This window comes from Sinohyriopsis cumingii, chromosome 4 (assembly GCF_028554795.1).
Source record: "Sinohyriopsis cumingii isolate HCF-2022 chromosome 4, ASM2855479v2, whole genome shotgun sequence".
NCBI lineage: Eukaryota > Metazoa > Mollusca > Bivalvia > Unionida > Unionidae > Sinohyriopsis > Sinohyriopsis cumingii.
The window spans coordinates 10674058-10700211 of record NC_142964.1 but is presented as its reverse complement, the minus strand read 5'-3'; the positions used below and the strand labels follow the sequence as shown (position 1 = coordinate 10700211).

Here is a 26154-nt window from a genome sequence, read left to right as displayed (position 1 = left end):
CAATTAGCATGTACATAACACTGCAAAGTCACGTGGTTCTTGGGACAATGTATACTGTAATTAAAACTAGAAGGAATTGTTTAATCAGAGGTATTAATTGATCATGAAATACAGTATTGCCATTGTACATGAGTAAGATCATAATGATCAGGTAACTGAACAATACAGATTACAATCGTCCTGAAACCTCTCTCTTTTTCTCATATCAAGGCTTATTTTATTTGATCACAAGGTGCAAGAAGAAATATGTAATGGAATACCTGTCTTTGTCAAGGTTATTCATTTTTTAACTTGTCTATTCTAATACAAATACATGTAATCAAATTTACACATTTTACAAGTGCATGCTGTGTTAGCACAATTACATCTGATGCATGCAAATTTAATACTGATAATCATGTAAATATTTTAAAATCCTTCTCAATGTTGGGTCCTATAATTTTTCATACATGATTTCTTCCCCAAAATATATTTTCATACTTTGGAGGAAAAAATTATATATAAATAAAAGTACATGACATATATTAAAATGATTTTAATGACATTATCCATATACGAGTCGATTCAGAGTAGAACATGAAGCCCAGACTTTCCAGTAAAATAGTATCAACTTATAGGTCAGCAAATATAGTATGTAAAATTGTTATGAGCTATTGGCTTTCAATGCAGATTTAGAGGAAAAGAATACAATGCTTATATGTCATGTACATCATCTTACATTTGTATACTCCAGTAACCTGAGGAAAAAGACACTATACTGGAGTTACTCAATGTTTTTCAAACAAAAATAAATAAAGATTTTCCCGATATCAGTAACAATATTGTAATTTAAGGAAACAGGCAGATTATCGATCTATATCTAGTGTCCTGCCAGCTGCATATTTTTTTAAAAAAAACACTGAATATATACATTAGCTGACCTATCTATTTTCTTACAATAAAATCAATTTGTTAACAGCCTTGATAAGTAAAATCATTACCTATTTTTAAGTCCAACTTCATTCTGCAAGTCGTTTACCTATTTTTAAGTCCAACTTCATTCTGCAAGTCGTTTACCTATTTTTAAGTCCAACTTCATTCTGCAAGTCGTTTACCTATTTTTAAGTCCAACTTCATTCAACATGCAATGTAGTGACACATACTAAAAATCAAATCAAGAGAGTATGCTGAAAAGGATATGGTAAAGCAGAACATGCTGATCCAAAAGAGTATCATACCAGATTCAAAACAGAACCTTAACAAAAATGAGGTGCACAATCAAACTAACAAAATTAATGACATTTTTGAGAAAATGCACTTACCCAGGTCTACACTCATACCATTAGACAATTGTCCAATACAGAGTAGTCCCTGATGTTGGACTATTCAATTTGTATCACTCTGTTAATATACATGATCATTACTGCTGCTTACCAAAAATATAAATTCTCCTTACCTTAGGAGCATTGTGGCCAATGGCTGTGTAGCTTGCTTTAAATGTGAACCTCATAATCTGTCTCTTGACAAACAAAAATATCAAGAAGAAAATCTGAAAAAAAACAAGGAATTCTGTAAAACATTATCTTTTGTCACAAGATGCATGGCATAGGACTTTCAAAACAAATTTAATAAAGGTTATCCCCCTATTAAATTTTGACCAATCAACTATTATCTCAACACTGTGCTCCATAAATGGATTACTATAGTATGTATTTTGTGAAAGTTCGTGGGAATCAGTTGTGACAATGAAAATTGTCATGAATATATCATCTCAAACAAAGTAAGAGCAAAGAGCAAAATCCAACCAGTTTTGTAAAATTCAACAAATAATTTATTTTCTAGAATACAAAGTGAAAATGTTAAAGAAACTAGTATTCCAAATTAAACCACAAATAATCCTAGAATTACTAACACAAATCCTAAAGAATAAAGTTCTGAAAGTGGTATTCCAAAATAAAGCCAATGCTGAAAGTGTTGATATGTCTGTGATGGCCTGAATAGTAATGATGTGCCAACAGTCCACTGTTGAATCACAATAATAATATACAAGAATACATCCTTATTTGAATCTAACTATAAATCTAAGTCTGTTTCCAAGAACATTATTTTACATTAGCACTTTGTATTTCCAGTGAATAATAATTTGAATAAATAAATTCCAGCCAAAATTGAATTGCTGGACACAACAACAAGACTGATTTCTGCTTCAGATGTTATTGCAGAAATAAATAATTTTTCCAGTAAACATGATTGAACTGACCTAGTTTACAATTAGTATTTTCTATAATAAAAAAACTATTACTTAATAGAAAATTTCATTCATGAAGGTTCCAAATGTTAAAGGTAAAATTTTATTTATAATTAGAAGGCCTGTTACTAAAATAATACTAAAGAACATTGTAAACACAATGTCTTTGACTCAGACCAAGAAAATAATCTTAATATTTATTCTTCAGTCAGAAAAAGGTAAACAATGTCTTTTACATAACCCTCAGTTAACCAGCCAGTTTGTATCCAGTCAGGATGAGTAGGTCAAGTGGTTATCCTGACTACTGGGCATTGCTCTTTTTGTGAAATACCAGTCAGAAAATAATACATTCAAACATTATTCTTTTATTATAAAAGATTTTGTGAGTTTTGATAAAAAAAATCACAGAGCTTACCACTTTATAAACATAACTATGCTTTTTATCAACATTCCAATCAAGTTTTTTAGTTTGATTAAAATCTTCCAGTCAAGTGCTTCCACTTGTCAAACAAAACAATACCCCAATCCTAGTACATATACTTTTATCTGTTGTATATGGTGACATAACAAAAACATGTCAAATCTTAATAGTCTACTAGTATAAAGGTCAAAAATATAAAACTAATTTAATAATTTAATAATGTAATAATTATCTATCAGTATTATTAAGCCTAACTTTTCCAAGATGAAAATACCTCATCCATGCTGGATGAATCAACTCCCTATTCTTGAAATTTCTTAAAATATATGCATCAAGTCAGTCTGATCTATATCAACAGCCCATATTCTAACGTGCATCTTTCTTCTGTCTCAGGACATCTGGCTATTGATTAACATCAGCAATGGGTGGGAGGAGGACCTGCTTTCATACCTAGTCCCATGATAGGAAATTGGACTGATGTCTCTTTCTTTCCTATGTACCCTTTTAATCATTTTGGTAAGTGTACCCCCCCTCCTTCCTTTCAAAGGAAAGAACAACATGTACCACCAATGATCTGCATGATCCCCTGCATGTAGCATGTATGAGTGATGAGTCTCCCTTCCTCTTAGAGGCCAAGGAGAGACGAAAAGAATTCTCATTGTTCAGACATGACACCCATTAGGGACTTGTTCTGTCATTCCTTGTGCTGAGTCACATGATGTACCAGTACTTATTTAATGGCCTTCCCAGGATCCATTTCTTCTCACTGAGCTTGAAAACAGGAATATGATGATGATTTGTCAATTATCACAGGAATTTAACGAATTTCTGGAGGATAAGGTATATACCTCCCTCCAAAGTGTATTTCACTGGCAAAACTCACAAATTAAATACCTTGCACACTTTCAAATTTCTCTGAATACTCGGTGTATATCATGCACAAAATCACAGCCATTTGTTTTCCATTTCCCAGTCTTTCTGGTATTTTTGTATCCTCTTTTCTTGATCATATTGCAATTGCAGTTTCTCTTGCATCATCTAATTTCTGTCATTTTGGTATCAGCTGAGTACCTTACAAATACTTTCATATGCTTACATATGTCAATCCAGAATGCATTGAATGTTAATCAGCAATAATATAAATATTAAAACACATTGTTAGGTATAATTCTGGATTATTTGTTGACTCAGCAAAAGCCACATCTACTGACTGGTTAGTACAGTCAAACCCTCTTATCTCAACCTTGGTTATCCTGAGAACCCGTTTGAGTGTTTTGGTCTGGTCCCATAAAAATCCTTCTTTGTTATGCTAATTTTTCCCAGCTTATCTAGACCCCTGTTAAGTCAAAAACCCCATTACATCAGGAATAAGTTTCGGTCTGAAGTAACATGTGGACCCACTTAATTTGATGAAATGCAACTTTTAATGTCCATCTCAAAGAAATTTTACAATGAATGATCTGGCGTTTCCACTACTACACTGCAAGCACAGAAAAAGTTGGTACAAGACCAACTTTTACCGGTACAAATGCTAATCAACCAATCTTATTAATGCATGGTTTATCACTTGCATAGAGTGGAGAAAATTGTTTTGTAAGCAATACTTTAGAGTAAGAAAATTGAGTGTATGCATTTCTGACCATTACTGGAGTTGCATTCATAATGGACAGTGTGATATGTCAACACCATCACAATATAGTTCATTCCACACAGATTCATTAATTTTATCTTATCTGTGACTCTATAAATTATCAGGTCAGCATCATTATATGTAGCTAAATATACCTAATTCATTTTACACTAAATATTTAAAACAAATTAGGTACTTTTAGCTACATTTAATGACACTAACCTGAATATTGACAGAATTACAGATAGGATAAAATTCATGATACTTTGTACAACAAACTAGTGTAACTGCATTCCAATACTGTCACAGTCAGTCACCAACTTACTCCATACATAATTAACAACTTCTAAAGTATATAGTTAATGTGTTTCCATGCTTTGAGTGAGTGTAAGCCATCAAATTCAACATTGCTAGATGACATGACTTACAATCACCTATAAATAGAACTGGCAAAATTCCAAACCAAGCTGGTATCTCACCCAACCCCAACCCCCAACAGAGACATGGTTATTAATTTGTTTACCGCTCAAGCGGCCTAGTGGTTAGAAAGCCCGCCTCAGATGCGGGAGGTCATGGGTTCAAACCCTGGCCAAGTCATACCAACGACTTTAAGAAATGGTACTAACAGCTACCTCGCCTGGTGCTCAGAATTAAGAGGTTAGTGTTAGGACTGGTCGGCCTGGTGTCAGGATAATGTGACTGGGTGGGACATCATGCTACATGTCTGTGGCATTATGCCCCAATGCCTGACATCACTAACTGTTACACTGCAGACATCGTAGCGATATCACTGAAAAACTGTTAAAGCTATGTTAAAAATCCAAAACGCACACACACATTAATTTATTTGTTGAACAAAAGTAAGTAAAAGTACAAATGGTATTTTAAACAATTTATAGTGCCCTGTATTTTTTTTTTAATGAAGGTGTCTATCGCTGTGCCATGATTATAGATTCTTCAATGCAAACAGAATGAAGCAGAAAGTGACTGATAAGAGTAACATCTTTGAAATAGAAGAGGACTGCTTTCATTTGTCTTGATTTATCTTAAATCAGATATCAAAGCCTTGCAATCCATCAAAGTGATATGCTGACTCTCCTTCTGGTGCCGTGTTGTTGCTGATGGTCACTGATCAATGTTGGATGGGATATGGGACTACAATTGTATGTATAGAATAAGTTGGCTTTTTGCAGAATTTAATGTTGAGACAGTTAACTTTAAAGACTTTAAACAAATTTTAGTTTATCAGTACATGAATAGTTAGGAAAGGTACTTAGCTCCTATTAGGGTTAAGGCAAATCACTTTAGTGTGTTCTTGGGAAAGGCACTTAGCTCCCATTATCGTCAAGGTAGGTCACCTTTGTGTGTCCTTCAGAAACACACTAAGCTCCCAATTCCTCTGCAAGATATATCCCAATAATGTTTTGAAAGTAATGTTAAAAACTAACCCAGAAACCAACCTAGATATCAACCTATATTTTGTTCTTCTTCTATTCTTTTACATCAAATCCTTCTCAACTATTTAATGTCATTATGTTCCAAGTTTTAGATAAGACTACAAGTTAAAATGATGTATATATGAATGTAGTATGTATATTAATCAGCATTAGAAAAATATGGAAGGTGCTTAATTATTATCCTCAGAAAATAAAGACATTTTTTTTTTTAAATTACCATTCATGTTTGATAGGTCAAACATTTTCCAAACACAAAAAGAAAATTTTTCAGTCTTCAGATTGACTTTTACTCCTGACACCCGACAAGGATTTAAATGTAGCAGTATACATAATTCATATAGATCAACATTTCAGCAAAATAATTACCAGGACTCCTGCTGCAATGAACCAAATGACCTTGATAATGGACAGTGCCTGTACTACCTCTGTTGACATGACTCAGGTGTGTACGTCTCAAATGGAATAAATCTTCATCATACAAAAACAAATACTGAAACAAAAAACAATAGAAACTACATGAGGTTGTGCACATTCTCTAATGAGTTTAGAATTTCATGGGAATTAATGGAATCATTCCAAAGGTACTTATTTTCCATATGAAACATTCATGTAATGTCACAATCTATGTCTTGGATACTATTTCAATATGAATTTACAGAAACTAAACATGTTCCATAAGAAACCCTGAAACAAAAAAACAGCTAATGGCCATGCTGTCAACATTTTGTCTGCTTAGCTACCTGCTGAAATTCATAAGAAAATCTTGACAAATTCATACAATGGAGAACTTTCTTGAAAGAGAATTGACTATAATAAAACTCATGATCAAGTATAACAAATCAAAAACCTGGGCTTTACACATGTTAACACAATAATTCTGAAATATGATCTGGGGCCCCGAGTGGCCAAGTGGTCTAAAGCTCTCTCTATTACGGATCACTGCCATCTCACCTCTGTCTGCGTGGGTTCGAGTCTCAGATTCGGCCAATGTGGGGATGTGAGAAAGCTTGCCAGTAGCTTCTCGTGGGTCGGTGGTTCTTCCCGGGGTTTTCTTGGGTTCTTCCTCCACCATTAATACTGGCCGCCATGCATAGCCTATAGTGTGCTGAAAATGATGTTAAACCCCACAACAACAACAACGAAATATGATCTGCTCTGTGTTATAGATCCTTTGAACATGCAATATTAGTCCACTGAAGGACTGGATGCTCTACTGGCCATCGTTTGGGCATGCAATATTACTCCTCTGAAGGGTTGGATGCAATACTGGCCATCGTTTGGACATGCAATATTACTCCACTGAAGGGTTGGATGCAATACTGGCCATCGTTTGGACATGCAATATTACTCCATAGAAGTGTTGGATGCACTACTGGCCATCATTTGGACATGCAATATTACTCCATTGAAGGGTTGGATGCAATAATGGCCATCGTTTGGACATGCAATATTACTCCATTGAAGGGTTGGATGCACTACTGGCCATTGTTTGGACATGCAATATTACTCCATAGAAGGGTTGGATGCAATACTGGCCATCATTTGGACATGAAATATTACTCCATAGAAGGGTTGGATGCAATACTGGCCATCGTTTGGACATGCAATATTACTCCATAGAAGTGTTGGATGCAATACTGGATATCGTTTGGACATGCAATATTAGTCCATTGAAGGGTTGGATGCAATACTGGCCATCTTTTGGACATGCAATATTACTCCATAGAAGTGTTGGATGCAATACTGGATATCGTTTGGACATGCAATATTAGTCCACTGAAGGGTTGGATGCACTACTGGCCATCGTTTGGACATGCAATATTACTCCATTGAAGGGTTGGAAGCACTACTGGCCATCGTTTGGACATGCAATATTACTCCATAGAAGGGTTGGATGCAATACTGGCCATCATTTGGACATGCAATATTACTCCATAGAAGGGTTGGATGCAATACTGGCCATCGTTTGGACATGCCATATTACTCCATAGAAGTGTTGGAATGCAATACTGGCCATCTTTTGGACATGCAATATTACTCCATAGAAGTGTTGGATGCAATACTGGATATCGTTTGGACATGCAATATTAGTCCACTGAAGGGTTGGATGCAATACTGGCCATCATTTGGACATGCAATATTACTCCACTGAAGGGTTGGATGCACTACTGGCCATCGTTTGGACATGCAATATTACTCCATTGAAGGGTTGGATGCACTACTGGCCATCGTTTGGACATGCAATATTACTCCACTGAAGGGTTGGATGCAATACTGGCCATCGTTTGGACATGCAATATTACTCCATTGAAGGGTTGGATGCAATACTGGCCATCGTTTGGACATGCAATATTACTCCATAGAAGTGTTGGATGCAATACTGGCCATCATTTGGACATGAAATATTACTCCATAGAAGGGTTGGATGCACTACTGGCCATCGTTTGGACATGCAATATTACTCCATAGAAGTGTTGGATGCAATACTGGCCATCTTTTGGACATGCAATATTACTCCATAGAAGTGTTGGATGCAATACTGGATATCGTTTGGACATGCAATATTAGTCCACTGAAGGGTTGGATGCAATACTGGCCATCGTTTGGACATGCAATATTACTCCATTGAAGGGTTGGAAGCACTACTGGCCATCGTTTGGACATGCAATATTACTCCATAGAAGGGTTGGATGCAATACTGGCCATCATTTGGACATGCAATATTACTCCACAGAAGGGTTGGATGCACTACTGGCCATCGTTTGGACATGCAATATTACTCCATAGAAGTGTTGGATGCAATACTGGCCATCTTTTGGACATGCAATATTACTCCATAGAAGTGTTGGATGCAATACTGGATATCGTTTGGACATGCAATATTAGTCCACTGAAGGGTTGGATGCAATACTGGCCATCATTTGGACATGCAATATTACTCCATAGAAGTGTTGGATGCAATACTGGATATCGTTTGGACATGCAATATTAGTCCACTGAAGGGTTGGATGCACTACTGGCCATCGTTTGGACATGCAATATTACTCCACTGAAGGGTTGGAAGCACTACTGGCCATCGTTTGGACATGCAATATTACTCCATAGAAGGGTTGGATGCAATACTGGCCATCATTTGGACATGCAATATTACTCCATAGAAGGGTTGGATGCAATACTGGATATCGTTTGGACATGCAATATTACTCCATAGAAGTGTTGGATGCAATACTGGATATCATTTGGACATGCAATATTACTCCATTGAAGGGTTGGATGCACTACTGGCCATCATTTGGACATGCAATATTAGTCCATCGAAGGGTAGCATGCTCTACTGGGCATCGTTTGGAAAAGCAATATTACTCTATCAAAGGTTTGGATATCCAATATTAGTCCATCAATGTGTAGGATGCACCTCTGGCCATTGTTTGGTCATGCAGTATTATTCCATTGGAGGAATGGATGCTCTATTGGCCAAAAAGAATTTCCTGGAATTTAAGACTATTTCTTCCTTTTAACTGCTGAATTTGAGCCATACTCTTAAGCAACAGTAAAATTTTCAAATTTGCAGCTGTGGTGGAAACTTTTATGCCATATTTGCACCGTTTTCAATTAGGAACAACAGGACATAATAAGCAGCAGTTTGGAAGAAGTAGTGATAATAAACTTGTGCTAATGGATGCACAGATGACTGATAACACGACAAAAACCATCCTATAAGATTTCCTGGTTTATCACCAATTTGTGCTAATGGATGCACAGATGACTGATAACACGACAAAAAACCATCCTATAAGATTTCCTGGTTTATCACCAGTAGAGCTAAAAATGAAGAATAGGAAACTGTCACAAAGAAAAATACTCAAGATTACTGGATAAATAATATTTGATATAGAGCCTGTGGGATGCGCTCTTGACATTTTTGTAACAATGCCATGTTTAACATCGGTAATATCCGCTTAAACTGAGAGGATGCAGACTACAGCACACTAGCAATAAATTAAACTAACCTGAAAACTAAGTTGATGAACAAAACTTACTCAATGCAATGTGCAAGAATTAGATCCCATCTATGTGATATCTGGAGGATATGTGCAAGACTGAAATCAGTGCTGTGAGTGTAAAAACTACATATGAAATAAATGTGGGCAAGGGTGATAGGGTTGCTTAAGTCCCATATGGGATCAAAAAGCAACACTCGTCAGAGATCTGAGGTTGAATTTTGAGCTTTTTTCAACTGAATAAAAGGTTCTGTCTAGACAGCTTCTGAAATAAAAAATTTCCTACATATAGCAACCAAAGGACATCAGAATCTTCTAAACATCAATGAACCTCTAATGCTCACTTTATTATCTTAAGTAGAAAAAAGTACACAATGAACTCCGAAAAGGGAATGCAAGGTAAAAAATATATTAACAATGTTCTTTGGTACTATCCTGTACTCACCACTACAGATACAAACTGTCATGTTCTGAGAGCACTTTTAGATTCAAGTGTTTATCAACTGTTCATATGGTCAACTCAAGACAAAATCTGGACACTAATCACAACATGTGATGACGTCATTCTCTCACTTCAATATGCATATGTATGGAGTTGATCTGTAACGGCATACATGTCAATCTCCCAGATCAGACAATTTTCCTCCAGAGTTTATAGGTGTCTCCTGTTCTTCCTGTTACTCACTAAAGTCTCCCAGGCATGCAAATATCTGATGAAAAATTAATTTTGTTTGTAAATTTTTCATATTTTAGTTCTAGTACAGTAATATTGCCAATGACCACATGACTGTGAACTGACTTAAGCATGGCAAGACAATGCAGTTGCTAATTTCACCTTTGATCCTGTTGGCTTGGTCAGCTGGCTTTGTTGTTTTAAGTTTGTTGAGTTTGATTAAACTTTATGAGCAAACACCAATTGGCTGTTATAGGTTTAACACCATTTTTCAGTACATGACAGGCTATACATGGCAGCAAGTACATTTGATGGAGGAATAACCTGGGAAAACGCTTAAGAACCACCAACCCACCAGAAGCTACTGGCAAGCCTTCTTACATACTCATTTTGGCAGAGCCAGAGACTCAAACCCATGCTGACAGAGGTGAGATGCGATCTGTAAAGGTGAACACTACAGAACACTTGGCCAACCAGGGCCCCATGAGCAAAGGTAATTCTAAATGAATTATAGATGTCAATTGATTATGGTTGGGTTACTAAAGAGCTCAATCAGCATAAAACAATATGCATTGCTTAGATTCTCTCACAAGGATATTTTTTACTTTGGTGCTTAAAGTTGTTGAGATGGATTATGGTCTACAGTATGTATGATCAAAAGTAATGGGGACAGTATTAAAGATGTTAACTGATTACAGATGGATTACTCAAGAGCTCAAATTTAAAGTTTATTGAAATGCCTAAGCATGCCAAAGCCAAAATACCAAGCAACCAAAATCTCACACAAAATTGAATGCTGGTTCAACAGTGAATTTAGTGGTTCCAATGAAGTTCAAAGGGTCATGAATATGCATTCTGCACTTCCTGGAAAGCTGATTTTAATGTACGTTAAAGATCTAAGAATGATATCCTGTGTCATGCAGAAACCCCATCTCATGAAAGCATACTAAAGGCAACAACAAATATGCCATCACCGAAATCCATGTTTGCAGAATCTGCATCAAAATGTTACACATGCTGAAACACTAGTTGCCAAGTGTACAGATAAACATAATCTCCGATTTCTGGAGGCATGTTTTCAGATCTAGTCAAAATAATGTTCCTTGGCTCAAAAATCATGCAAAGGTTCTCATGTAAATGATAAAACCACTCACATAGTGACTATTTTATGAATATTTTATTGTTCATAATAAATCATAATCCTAATTGTGCAACTATAATAATAATAATAATAATAATAATAATAATAATAATATCAATTCATGTAAATCTATTGGTATGACTCTAAACTAAGTAACAGAAAAAAGCAAAAACCAAAAAGTTGTCTAAATATCAACAAATATTTCCCTTTAAAAAAAGTGAACATTTAAAAAGAACATCTGTCTACCTTTCTATAATACCACCCCGTATTTTCACAAAAATGAGTGAAAACATCTTTGACGTTACAGTGCTTCTCTAATTCCACAAAACAGCATTGTCCATACATTGGGACCTACATAATTGCATTTTTATTCTAAATCTTGAATAACATAGCATTTAGACTCTGCATTCTGGAATGAATATTTTCCTTAATATATCTGCCCAAATGTTTATGAAAACAGACAATCTAACAAAGTGGTACTTCCCAGACACAGTGATGTCTGCCATTAATTCACCCAGACAGGTTCACTTACGGTTTCAATCTTATTTATGAAAAACATAATGCACACACGGCAATTAAAATCTTCATTTACCGATTCTGTTCTTAAAACACAAATTGCTATTTATAATCTATTCTTTAAGTTTCAAAACACAAATTTGTATGTTTTTATCATCAAATGATAACCTGCAGAAAACGGCCACAGATTGTTGCAATAACAAATGACATGTAACACATCCCTGCTATAACTTATTTTGGGAAGGGGTTAGTGGCCAATCAGCTATCAATAACTGATGCCTGTGAATGTGCAAGAGTTTGTTTGTTGGCGCAATTGAAATCAACACCAACTATTTGAGAGCTTAATTCCTACATTTCACCTTGAGCTACATTTCACTGGAAATAACTGTCTAAGGTGAGTGAGCATATCAATGCATACTGTCACTCAATGTACATCTAAAAATTCATATGGCTAAGTCATTTTCACTCTCCTAACAGAAAAAGGTGAAGTTTTCATTGTTTAGGCTGTTTAGTCACCCACTTCACTTGGTAGTGTGACCCCTGATTAAAACATTTTATCCAAACAGTACCAATCTTGAGCAGTTCAGGCAGGCAGTCATTAATCTAATTTTACCGAGAGACACTGAAAGGACGTTTTTTGTTTTTGAGGAAAATTCAGGCTGACTCTAGAGGAAACCTGGATCTAGTAAAAGTACATGATCTCCTAAGTGTTGAAATCAACAATTATGAGGACTGTCGCCAATACAATCGAGCAATGATCTCCTAAAAAGTCCTAAAAATGCTTGCTGTACATACAAAAAAATTATGAATTGCAACAAGTCACTGTGAAGGACTAATTCGATATGATGATGTGTATATTTTAATATTATAAAAAATGTAATTTTTAAATAGTTGTAATTTATGTCAGTCTTCATGCTAAATATAAAGTCCATGATAATCCTTCCTCTTCTGAGGTCAAGACTCCTGACCAGATTTTGGAAATCTAATGTATCCTGACCTATCTTTTCTGTCACAATGCAATGGTCAAGTTGGAATGGCGCCTTCTAAGTCAAGTACTTTTAATTCTTTCATCCAAGGATGATCTTTTTCATAAAATTTTATATGTTAATGGATGTAGACAAAATTCTTTATTGAATATGTCTAAGTCGAAGGTAGGCAATTTAAATGGGTAGGAATGTTACTACAAACAGAAACTGTAGGAATATAGGTTAAAAATTAATTAATAGAATGAGGTAAATCTACTCATGCAGAAAATACTCAGGTGGAACAAATATTAACCTGAACCTAATCAAGATGTACATAGAGTAATGTTTGAAAATATATTAAATTATAATAATATTAATAACTCCTATGTATTAATAACTGCAATCTCATAAGCGATGAAATTCTTTGGATTTTCAAGGAATATATATAGGTATAGAGATTGAGTAAGAGGAAACAGATCTTATGTTTTTTGTTAATAACTTTAGAGTTACTTAGGATTTTTCTTTGCTCACCCTCATTTATGCCCGTTGCAGGTTCTAAAGAAAATGTTCAGAAGAATCAATGGTATGCATTTAACCCAGTAAGCATACAAGAAATTTCAATTTCAGAAACCTCAAGTTATTTCTGGATGGTGGATTTTTCTCAAACAGTGAGTTTCAATCTTCAAAGTTCGTGCATGTTTAGCAGGTAAATCCCAAATGCTCACCGAATGTCCACATCACTGTGAATATTTTTATTGAAATGTGAAAAATTATGAAATATTGCGAATCCATCTTGAGGAAATCTCAAAACTAACTTGGAAAAATACCACAGTCAAGGTGCTATAATTGCATTCTTCTCATACAGCTTTCGATCAACTACAATTTTAACTTTAAAATCCGGGACAACCTCGAATTTATGTTTCACATTTAATCATGAAAACAATTATTTAACCGTACGCCTTTGTCCTATATAATACATTGAAAATTATATATGGTACTTTAAAATAAGATAAATTTAGTAATTCCTGTCTAAAGAATTCATGTAACCCTGGAGATTTACTTTTATCTTCGTTTCATCCAAATGATAGAATTCCTCCATACAGCTGTTATACCAAGGGATACAACTCGTGCAGCTTCAGTTATACCCACCATGTCGGCCAATTCTGCGCGTCGTGTAGTTCTGCGCAACGATGCGTCATTGCTGTAAACATTGGATCACGTGTTATTTTTTGTCAAAAATCTATTTTGTATCAAGTAGGAACGATCGTACTTTAATTAAGAAAAGTGATGTTCAAAAAGTTCATAAATATCTCACATTTCGACTCGAAATGCACAAGAAAATGTGATTTTTAAATGTCAACATGAAGACCGACTCCACGACCATCTTCAACCTGCCGGCTAAATTAGCAGTGTTACTTGAGCACATTAACGCCTGTGGGATGTGGCACTAATTCCTTCCCCCAGGAACATTTAGCATCCCGCCGTGCGGGAATAAACCCGTCACACACGCCCTTTTGGGCGCACGCGACGTAAATCCAAGTAATTAATCAATTAAGCAATCTTGAACCTGTAACCCAGAAAATCATATTTACAGTGTATCTGTTAGAACCATACAATTAAATCATTCTATAAAAGATGGAAATGTATACTTTTAAAAAAAAAATCTGCATCTTAAACCAAGTTTCCAATTTTTCAAGAACTTATCCCACACGTACAAAATCGTCTGCTACTGTTTTTATAGAACATAATTCTCCAGCGTATAGTTTATTTCTAAATTCTTTAGTAATTTTTTTCCCCATAGATAAGAGATTGTAAGCACATTACACCCTATTCATTGTTGTCTCTCTACCACATACTAGCTTTTTTTAAATGACAAATGTTGAACTTTAACAATTTTGGTACAAGATCGGGTTTAGTTTGCTTAATATCTCTTGCCATTTATTGGCGTTGTTATATTGAAATTTTTAAAACTAGCTATAAACCTGCCCTAATTACTCGACCAAACTGCTGACAGAAACAGTCCAAAGATATGCAGTTCATTTCTAAGCATAGCCCGATAGATAAACATTACATTTTTTCAAAGCTGTGCGCAGAATAGGCCGACACATCGCGAGTCATAAAAACGCGGGGGTGGTATCCCCTGTGTCCAAAATTAATATTATTTTGAACAGAATATTCTGGTGAGAATTGCCTCTTTTCAAATGGTAAGCATTGCAGATTGTTATTTTCGTCAATCGGTCGAATTACGTATGCGTTTTGCTTCAATATTGGAGACGGAAACCTTATGTCCGACAACATTGTAGATTTGAAACAAGAAACAAGAACCATGACTGAAAAAAAGAAGAAAAAATGGGGGGTGGGGTCCTTACAGATTACGAAAATGGAGAAGAGAATGAAGACAGTGCGCCAAAGTTGATAAAATGCAACTTTTAGAGCCATAATAAAATGACAAATTGAAACTAATGTTGGCAAACTTCATCACCGCGTTCAGGATTTAAAAATTAGCAATAATAATAATAATATAACAACAACAAGAACAATAATAATAATAATAATAATATAAACAAACAGCCTTGAAATCTTCCACCTGATGGATATTTTTTAATCATATTCATATTTTTGTTTCAATTTGAAATTAGGAAATCCTTAATAATTTAATGAAATATTATTTTTCCAAAATAAAAAAGCGTCAATTTGTTCTTATTTCAATACGTTAGAATAGCATGAATACATTTCTCAGTAGTATCAAGTATTCTTTTTTGTTTAGAACTGTACGATTGTCTCCAGGTCATAATTTCGACTATAACTTAATCTTTATTTAGTCCAATTTCATATATCGGATATCGTTACATTAGAGTGCCTAGTGGAAACAACAACAACAACAACAAATGGTACTTCTAGTACACGAAATAAATATGGAGAGAGAGAGAGAGAGTAACCAACCCGCTTTAAGAGATTCAAATATGTAAAAGTTTCATTTTTTTAAATTAAAAATTGTATCACCCCTCAGGAAACCTGCTAACTGCCGATTTTATTGATTTTGTGTTGTTCCTGTATCTGCTCTTCATAAACTATTAGCTTATATTAAGAATTAAAATAGTTATGAATTCGATATAAGATTTAAGATCGTTGAGAGCTTGAGCAGTTAGGATTTAGGACCTCAGGAGAAGATACCTTCTATGTATACGCTACAGAGGAAAACAATGTATAGATATGGGCCATTATCGCGTTCAATGTTCAGATCTAAGTAAATAAATGAAAAATAAATATAGACGAAACAAAATTACTTACGCAGAGTTGGCTTATATTTTATCCTAAATGGGATTGATACTCAGTCAAGATCATTAGTGTCTGAAGATGTATCTACACCGTATATATTATTTCTGCCGTTTAAATGTAGTTACATTTGATCAGTGAATATATCTTCCAGCTTACCATCGCTTTTAATTTATATTTCTCATTCAATTGGCCATCTTTTCAGGCCTTTAATAAATATAATGCATACAGGACTGTCAAACACACAAGTGTACCTATCAAAAAGAACATATACATTGATGAATTTGATTGTATTAGTTTTTGATTAAAACTTACTATTTTTGTAAGTGTGTGTTGTTGTGGTGGTGGTGGTGTGGTCAATTTTATTCAGGAAATCAAAATTTCCATAATGACTCGTTTGTTTCGAAATACGGAAACTGGGTTCTGCTTGTGGCACGACGGATTTATGAAGAAAGTTGTAGCTCATGGATTCTATAGTCCAACGAGCTTATGCATTTTGGAACCCAATACTTTCGCTGACGAAACTCCTCTCAAATCGATATCCGCATTGTAATGTTATTTGTTCAAGTCGAGTATTTGATGCAGGCAAATTACTAACTACGAAATCAACGTAGGCGTTAGTTTCAGCCTGAAATTATCTGTCACTCACAGAGTGATAAGTTAAAGGTGCTATAGAGAGAGCATCCGCAGTTAAATTTTTGCCAGCAATATGAACTATGTAAAAGTTGAATCTCATCAAACGCATTCTAAAGCGTTGAATTCTAAGGGGTAAATCTCCCAAGATTTTTGTGCCCATTAGTGTTATTAATGGCTTATGGTCAGTTTCAAGTTTGAATTGTGACCCAATTAAATAGCTACTGAAGCGTTCACAAGCCCAAGTGATTGCAAGGGCCTCTTTTTCTATTTGAGCATAGCGTTGCTCAGTTTCTGACATACTTCGTGATGCGAACACCACCGGTCTCAGAGTGCTACCGTGCTTCTACCGTAGCACAGCAGCTAGTCCAAATGAAGATGCATCTGCAGATACAACTATTTCTCTATTTGGATCATAATGTGCTAAAGTTGGTGAAGATATCATTTCTTGCTTAATATCTCTAAAAGCTTGTTCTTGATCTGGACCCCAAGTCCACGAGTTTTACCTTTCAAAAGCTCACGTAATGGTTTTGATTTTTCTGCCAAATTTGGACTAAATGTGTCAAGCTGATTTACCATACCGAGAAATCGTCGTACACGCATCTCTCAGACGTAGATAATGCAATCCATTTAAAGTACCACGGGCACGTACTTACTTGCTCAAAAACTTTTGTCGAATCGTATGTTTATAATTTTGCTGGTTTTTTCGTGATAATTGTAGAGTATTATTTAGCTATTTTGACAGAAATATTTTCTGGCAATTAGGTCTATTGTTTTGGGGCATACATATACAAAACAATAACAAATACCAGCAACATCAGAGGTCCATAGCCTGGGCGACTATGTAAGGAGGTGGCACACTGCTCTAAAATATACTTTAGGTAATATCTAATAACGCAAACTACATGTGGAACCTAGTCTATAATTAAAAATGTAAATATTGTCTTAAATGATAATGACAATTTTGTATTCGCTGTAATAGTCAAGTTAATGCTATATATTAAGTACAAATCGAAATAAGACAAGAGGTCACACACGTAGCAGAGCACGTGTAGCTATGAATTAGGCACCAGTCGTAATAAGGCTTCGGATTCCAAACATGCCCGTGAACGCGAGTTTATGAGATAAGCATAACTCGTAAAAAAATTGGCTCAGACGGTACTAGGACAAAATGGTAGCGGACAAAATGGTACGGGCAAAATGGTATGGACAAAATGTTAATTGGTCATAATGGTATTGGGCAAATTGGTGTGGATATAATGGTGCAGACAAATGGTACGGATAAAATGGCATGGAACAAAATGGTACTAGGATTAAATGGTACAGACAAAATGGTACGACTGCAATTTTATTAATACGAAATGTAAAAACAAAACAAATTTATTTTTGAAAGCAAGGAAGAGCATGGAAGCATGACACAAACACTAGATCAAATTATTCCTAGGCTTCATGGTAACTGCTTAATTTCAATGCCAGGAAGCCAGTTTGATGAAGGTCATCATAAGGTTAATATTATTTGTCTGATTTAAAAGTGAGACCAACATTAAACTCTATCTCAGATGTTATGAATAACCATTGTCCATTAGTTTGTGTCTGGGTTGAATGCACAGGTATATTGACATAAATTGCTCTTAGGTAATGGAAGACTGATTTTGTTGAATCAAAATTGTTGCGAATTTTTTCAGTCATTAAAATTGCATTGAATTACTATTTGGTATCATTGCATTTTGTAGATTCGGTATAAGTTATTTGCAGTTTCAATTGAGTTTTTTAAAAATAAAATACAATTAACATTTCCGAAGTTACACGAATTTAATAAAATTCATTTGTATTGGTTTCTTTTTCAGTTAGTTTATGGATGCGTGAATATTTTAATATAATAATAAAATTTAAATTTTATTATGATATTATGTAATTATTATTTTCATTAGCAAGCGAAATTCTAATATATGTACGATATGTCCCATACCACTTTGTATGCAACATTTTATCGATACCATTTTGTCTATACCATTTAATCCTAGTACCATTTTGTCCCATACCATTTTGTCCTTGTTATTTTGTCTGCACCATTTTATCCATACCACTTTGTTCAATACCATAATGTCCACTTAACATTTTGTCCATACCATTTTGTCCGGCCACCGCTCAGACATCAAACAGATTTTGGGACAAAATGTTTTGACACTAGCAGACTCCTTGAAAGATTAATGGAGCTGTAAATTTTAAGACAGCAAAATGTTATGACTCGCACTGTTAAATCGCACTGTGTTGATGGGACAGTATTTTTCTATTGACATGGTTATGAAATTGACGGTATTGTTGAACAAGACAACAAATAACAGAAATCAAAGTAATGGAATATAATTATTTGCTAAGTCCGTGTTGAAGGTAGAGTTCATTAACGACAGTTATTATTCCAAAGACTGATAAACAATCCGCGACAGTACGACAAGAAATTGTAGAGGACGAAAAATAAGAGAGAGGGTAAAGGAGAATGACATTGATGACTATGTTTCTACTGTCAGATCTGCAAATGATGACGATGTTCGTAGTGTCAGATCGACCAATGATGACGATGTTCGTAATGTCAGACCGGCCATTGATGATGATATTCGTATTGTCAGATCGGCCAATGATGACGATGTTCGTAATGTCAGATCGGCAAATGATGACGAGGTTCTTAGTGTCAGATCGGCCAATGATGACGATGTTCGTAATGTCAGATCGGCCAATGATGACGATGTTCGTAATGTCAGATCGGCAAATGATGATGATGTTCGTAATGTCAGGTCGGCAAATGATGACGATGTTCGTAGTGTCAGATCGGCCAATGATGATGATGTTCGTAGTGTCAGATCGGCCAATGATGACGATGTTCGTAATGTCAGACCGGCAAATGATGACGACGTTTGTAGTGTCAGATCGGCAAGTGATGATGACTTTCAGTCCGATCTGCAAATAATGGCGCTGTTCCTACTATCAGATCGGCAAATGCAATTTGATGTTTCGACATACAGATGGCAATCAATTAAGCAGAATCAAGTATAAAAAAAACGTCAAACCAGTGTATTAATCGTGAAATAAACGTAGACTTAGTTATATGGATACCTATTGTTAAAGGACCTGATGTATTTAATTTTAAAGTGGCATCGGAGCCCGTCTGTCAACTTTAATCCTGCCTGTGGCTTTATTTACACCCAAAATTATTAATACCATTACGAAAAGAAGTAATGTCATAAACAAGAATGTAACACGTTCAGGAATGAAATAAACACAACAATTCATTTGTTATAAAAAGCCAGCTTCTTGTGATGCTAATAATTCTGTATTGGATATCCCAAGCAAATAATTACGAATATTTATTCACCCTTGTTAAATTTTGTCAATGAACTAATCATCTACACCTCTGTAGAAGTGTGCCTTCTCTTCCCTACTCAATCCCAATTAGTAAACCTTCAGCAAAATTTGCTTTCGAGCAGTAATTGAACTTGTTTATACAGACCAACAGTTGTTATTGTCATAATATTTCGAACTGTACAGAGATGCCAAGAGACAAAATACAAATATTTCGAACTGTACGGAGATGCCAAGAGATGTAACAAGAGACATAACAAGAATATATCCAGATAGCTTTTTCTCAGCCCCAACTTCCTTATTTTAATCAACTTTGTGACGCTAATATGCCTGTCATAAATACGTACAATAATATAGTTATTTTTTTAAAGAATCACCCGATCTGAATTAGTTATCACTGACATATATACGGCAATGAAAACTGACTGTTCTTTAAAAAATGTACCCGAGAATCACGTGTATTAAATAAAAGTAAGAAATCTCTCTCTCATTAAAGAATATATTTCATTATGCTTCTACCACAAAGATTGTCAGGAAAATAAATGTCTTCCAACGCATTGCCAATCCTCGATTAATAATATTTATATTCTGAACGTTTCCACTTAAACCGCATTTTTCATATCATGTCAATGAAATTCAATCACAGTGTGTCAGCAATCAAAGCAGAACCCAAAAGAAAATAAGTTTACTTTTTACAAAGCCCTTATATAATAACTTGCAAGTGAGGACTGAAAAGCTGGGGAGGGTGGGTGGTAAAATACAGAAACTTTCTTGCAGTCTAAACCTCTAAGTAGTATTGGCAAGCATTTAATTAGCTCGATAGACATTTCACTGTATTTTATGTTTGAACTAAAAAAAAAACGAATAAGCAAAAGGTCGAAACTTTATTTTTTTTTAAATCCAGTTCGTACAGATGAAAATTATTCATTGATTCATAAAGTTTCATTTGTAACTATGACTTCCACTCAGCGCTGTTTGTTTTTTAAGCAACAGAATCAATGCAGACCTTTTCCAAATGCTCTTATTTCTAAGAGGTCAAGATTATGTGCTGAAAGCAATACATATTTTGGGTCAAAGGATCCCGAATCTAATTTTAATCTGGCATATTATGAACCATTTATGTCGAACGGTTCCATATCACATTATTAATGAGTATGTCAAGCCTACCCCTATTACAATTTTAACGGACACAGGAGCTTCTGGGAGACTTTTATTTTCAGGCACTTTACTTTTTTCTGAAAAGTCTTCTAGTAAAAGTGTTCTTATTTAGGGATTAGAGTGGAACTTTGTTAATGTTCTTCTCAGTTGTGTAAATTTGTCATCTGACTTAGTCACATCTTTAGTCTTCAAGGGTATTAATTTATTACTAGGCACTGACCTATCTAGAGATAAGGATGTGGTTAACCCACTTGTAACTGACAAACTTCGTTTGGTTTAGAAAGTCGATAATATTGGAAAAAGTCCATAATTTATACCCAGCTTGTGCAAGTACTAGAGCTATGGCAAAAAAACACTTGAAAACGATGTTGATTAGGAAATTATTTCTTTAGCTGACACATTTATCAAACAGGAATATTTGAAAACAAGAACTTCATTATTTGCTGGAGAATGAGTTCATAGAACCAAGTAAAAGCAACTCGGGATCACCATGTAATCTGTGCCAAAACCAGATAATATTTTCTGCAAGTACACAGACTATGGAACTCTGTGTCCAAAATATATTCATATTTATTGCCAAGAATCGACGACTCCATTGACAAAATTGGAAATGCAAAATATTCCACCAAGTTTGACCTTTTGAATGGAATTGTCAAATTCCACTTACAGAAAAGGCAAATGAAATGTCGGCATTCGTGACTCCTGGTGGATTTTATTAATATAAGTTAATGCGGTTTGGAATGAGTGGTTCGCCTGTATTTTTCAACGATTAATGAACATTACTTCATCTGTTCTAGATAATTATGACACTTACATCTACAACAACACCTGGTAAAACATCACTTGCAAACCATTAGGAAAATCTTTTATAGACTCAGTGATGCAATCTTGACAATTAATTTGGGCAAAAGGGAGTTTAGCGATGCGTATTTCGTTTTCAGGACATATTGTTGGACACGGTCAAGGTAAACCTATCGAAGTTAAGGTAAGGCTATACCTGTGCACATCAACAAAAAGCAGCTGATGCGATATTTGGTATGGCTGGATATTTTGCACCAGTTTTTACATAATTGCAGAACTCCTGACCAACTTGTAGAGTAACAAAATCAATTTTCATTGGTCTGAAAAATATAAAGAGGCTTTTGATACGTTAAAGGCCATACTTAAGAGTGCACCATTTCTTTGAGCTCCAATTTTCAGTCAATCATTTAAAATGTTTTAATACAAGTGATGTTAGGGTTGGTGGAGTAGTGATTTAATACGACAAGGATGTAGATGATCCAGTGTGTATTTTCTGTATTAGAAAAAAATATGTACCAGAGAAAGTACTAATTGACAATGGAGAAGGAATGTTTGGCTTTGATATTGGCTTTGTAACTGTTTGACGTTTATACTATTTTCATAACCCCCTTACATTCATTAGCAAAATGAAAAACAAAAATCATATATTTTTAAGGTCGAATTTAATGTTGCATGAATATAATTTTGTATCATTCATAAGACATCTTATGTACTTTAGAGTTATCCAAATGGTTGATGAACGATTTCTACTGCAACAAGTTGAAATACAAATATGGTGTTATAATAAGACTTGTTATGACTGATTCACTCTGCTTATATGTTATAATGACATTCGTTACGACTGATAATGATTCACTATGTATATATCTTGAAATGGGAACCTTAATGGCTGATACTGATTTGCTGTGTAATTATGTTGAAACAGAAAACGTCTACAATGGCATGAAGGACAACGTCACGTTCATCTGAAATCTCATAAATGAATAAGAAATTTCCTGGACTTTTCGATTATCAGTTTAATGGCGTACCTATTCATTCGAGAACAGTAGTTAATTTAACGCTATGTTATATAATTGCACGTTCTTTTCTAAAATCAAGCCGTATGCAAGTGTTATGCGTTATTCTATCCATCCCAGTAGGGTTCGTCCCCTTACGAGGGAAGACTAGCTGTCACCCAATGGCCGAGACCTTTCTTCATCAGGTGATCATACCAACTTAACATATTTGAAGCCTTGTTTATGAATGTATGCTTTTGTTATTTATATATGTAATTGTACGTCATGTGCACGTCTTTCTAGTATCAGTACCATTTTTCTAAGTTTTATTACTCTCCTGAAGGTGGACAATTATTTGTCAGTACACCATGTTGAGCAGACGTTCAATACTCACCGAGAACTGTTTTACAATTGCTGGGTTGTATCACCCTTCATCACTATCTCCGCAATTTTGTAAAATATCAAAAGAGCCTAAAGCTGTATGGGATTCTATGTTGAAATATCTCTCGATCGATCGAAATTTTTTCATAAAAGATAACAATTCCGACTGTATATAGCTTTTCGTTTATGGCAGTTGTTTTGGTCTTCAGATCCCTCTTGTTTACATTTTGTATTTCTTCATCGTTTTGTTTGATGGCATAGTTCAAGTCTCTCTGCAACTGTTCCAACTGTACATGTAAAGCGTTCTAATATTCGAAAGATTTTATCTTCTCCGTGTTGCTCTCATGATCATCTATTTCATATTATCTTCTTTTCAATCGACTCTATCGCTTATTGAATAGTTGCTCTCTCTCTCTCTCTCTCTCTCTCTCTCTCTCTCTGTGCGAGGCTGTTTACTAATATCTAATTTGCTGAATCATTCTCTAACTCGGTCTATTGCAAATGTCGTAAACGGTTTAGTACTTTGTCTATTGCAACTATCGTAAAATGTTTATTAGCATGTGCATGAGGAAACAGTAGCGTTAGTGCTCCGTATGGAAGTAAAGGTACTTCATTCAATGGCAGCATTATAAAAGTCTTCATAAATATTGGCAACTATTTGCATCAATTATCAAAAACAAGAAGAAAAAAAGAAAATAACGGCAACGTCTACAATGCCTGGAATCACAGGCTGTAAAATAAGCTTGCTTTTGAAGCAGCCGGACAGGTGGTTGTTTCTTTGCTTTGAAACAGTCAGACATGGCGTTTCGTTGTTTTAAAACAGTCGGACAGGTGGTTGCGTCTTTGCTTTGAAACAGTAGGACATGTGGTTGTTTCTTTGCTTAGAAACAGTCGGACATGTTGTTTCTTTGGTTTAAAACAATCGGACAGGTTGTTTCTTTACGTCTTGGGGCCCCGAGTGGCCGGGTGGTCTAAAGCGCTCTCCGTTACGGATCACTGCCATCTCACCTCTGTCTGCGTGGGTTCGAGTCTAGGATTCGGCCAATGTGGGTATGTGAGAAAGCTTGCCAGTAGCTTCTCAAGGGTCGGTGGTTCTTTCCGGGGATTTCACGGTTTCTTCCTCCATCATTAATACTGGCCGCCATGTATAGCCTATCGTGTGCTGAAAAATGGCATTAAACCCTACAACAACTCTTTGCGTCTTGAAAATGTTATTTCCCTCGTACTTACTCATTTGTGAACTATTTCAAAAGTTACCTTTGGTAACCATTCATGTCCAAATAAATTAATGTTTATCTGTAAGTCTTTATTATTTTATCGTTTCTAAATTACCTTGCATTTTGTTTGAGTGTCCGATTGTCTGATAGCACTGTTAAATGGACATTGCACATGCTCCGCAATCCTAAGACTAGGACTATGGTCCAAATAAAAATGTTCCTCACTTGTGGGGGTTGCGTTTCAAAATATTGTATTACCTTTTCGTCAGAATCTTAGCTTTGTTGTAATAAATGTAATCGTTCAATTAGCTTTGTTGTAATAAATGTAATAGTTCAATTAGCTTTGTTGTAATAAATGTAACAGCTCAATTAGCTTTGTTGTAATAAATGTAATAATTCAATTAGCTTTGTTGTAATAAATGTAATAGTTCCATTAGCTTTGTAGTAATAAATGTAATAGTTAGCTTTGAACAATATAAATAGACTGTAAAACATATGCATTTTAGGAATGGAAATAAAACAATATTAGATATTGTTTGAACAACAACAACAAAAACATACAAGATGTTGTGTTTTAATAAACAACAAAAGACTGTGATAGATGACGTCTTTAAATATTGCCAACATACTGTACTAGGAGATGCATTTGGCCAATAATCAACATTTTCGAACAACAGAAATAGACTGCACTAAAAGTTGTACATGAAGAATGGAAATGTGCCATAGTTGAAGAATGGGCTGGTGGTTCCTCCCGAGGAACTCACGAGTTCTTCCTCCACCAGAGATATGACCTAGCATGCGCTAAAAAGTGGCATTAATCACACAACAATCTTAACATTATTGTCTGATGTTTCGGTTTAATCTAACGTTTCTTTCTTTTGTGACTACGTCACTGTCTTGAAGAACCAAATATATAAGAATAGTTTTTGTAAAGGTCATTTAGTGATTAACATTTTTAATGTTAATGTCCTATGACCGTAATATGCACACTTTATATTTGAATCATGTATAGTGCGTGCGCTATTTCAGTCATAAAGTTCCAATGTTGATATGTATTAGAGTTCAGATAAATATCATGTGATCCAACGAGGACATGCGTTCTTGTGAATGGAAGTAGTGGGTTTTCTAAAAAGGCTCCTGATTTATTTCCTAATTAGTCAGTGTAAGTCAGCTAGTTGATTTTCTGATAGAGTATTTCGAAATACCAAGAATAAATAATTCAAAGCCTTGGATTACATTCTCGCTATTGCAAATTACAGATTTTTTTAATAGAAGTATTATGCTGAATTATGTATTCCTAGTTGT

The 26154-nt window shown here is 35.0% G+C and overlaps 1 protein-coding gene across 3 annotated transcripts in view; it reads right to left on the bottom strand.

Annotated features, from left to right (window-relative positions):
• Positions 1–14180, bottom strand: part of LOC149800620 (lipid transport auxiliary protein 1-like) — a 41962-nt gene extending 27782 nt beyond the window's left edge. Inside the window, exons 1-3 of one of the 3 annotated variants that reach the window (XM_089954609.1) lie at positions 14092–14180; positions 6102–6225; positions 1436–1528 (exon numbers count right to left, since the gene is read on the bottom strand). In XM_089954609.1, coding sequence (XP_089810735.1) covers positions 1436–1528; positions 6102–6170 — 162 coding nt within the window. In that variant the 5' untranslated portion in view covers positions 6171–6225; positions 14092–14180. Of the gene's footprint in view, positions 1–1435; positions 1529–6101; positions 6226–10181; positions 10407–13562; positions 14033–14091 lie in introns of those variants that run through there. The other 2 variants (XM_089954610.1, XM_089954612.1) reach the window with 2 other exon arrangements.
• Positions 14181–26154: the final 11974 nt, after the last annotated feature.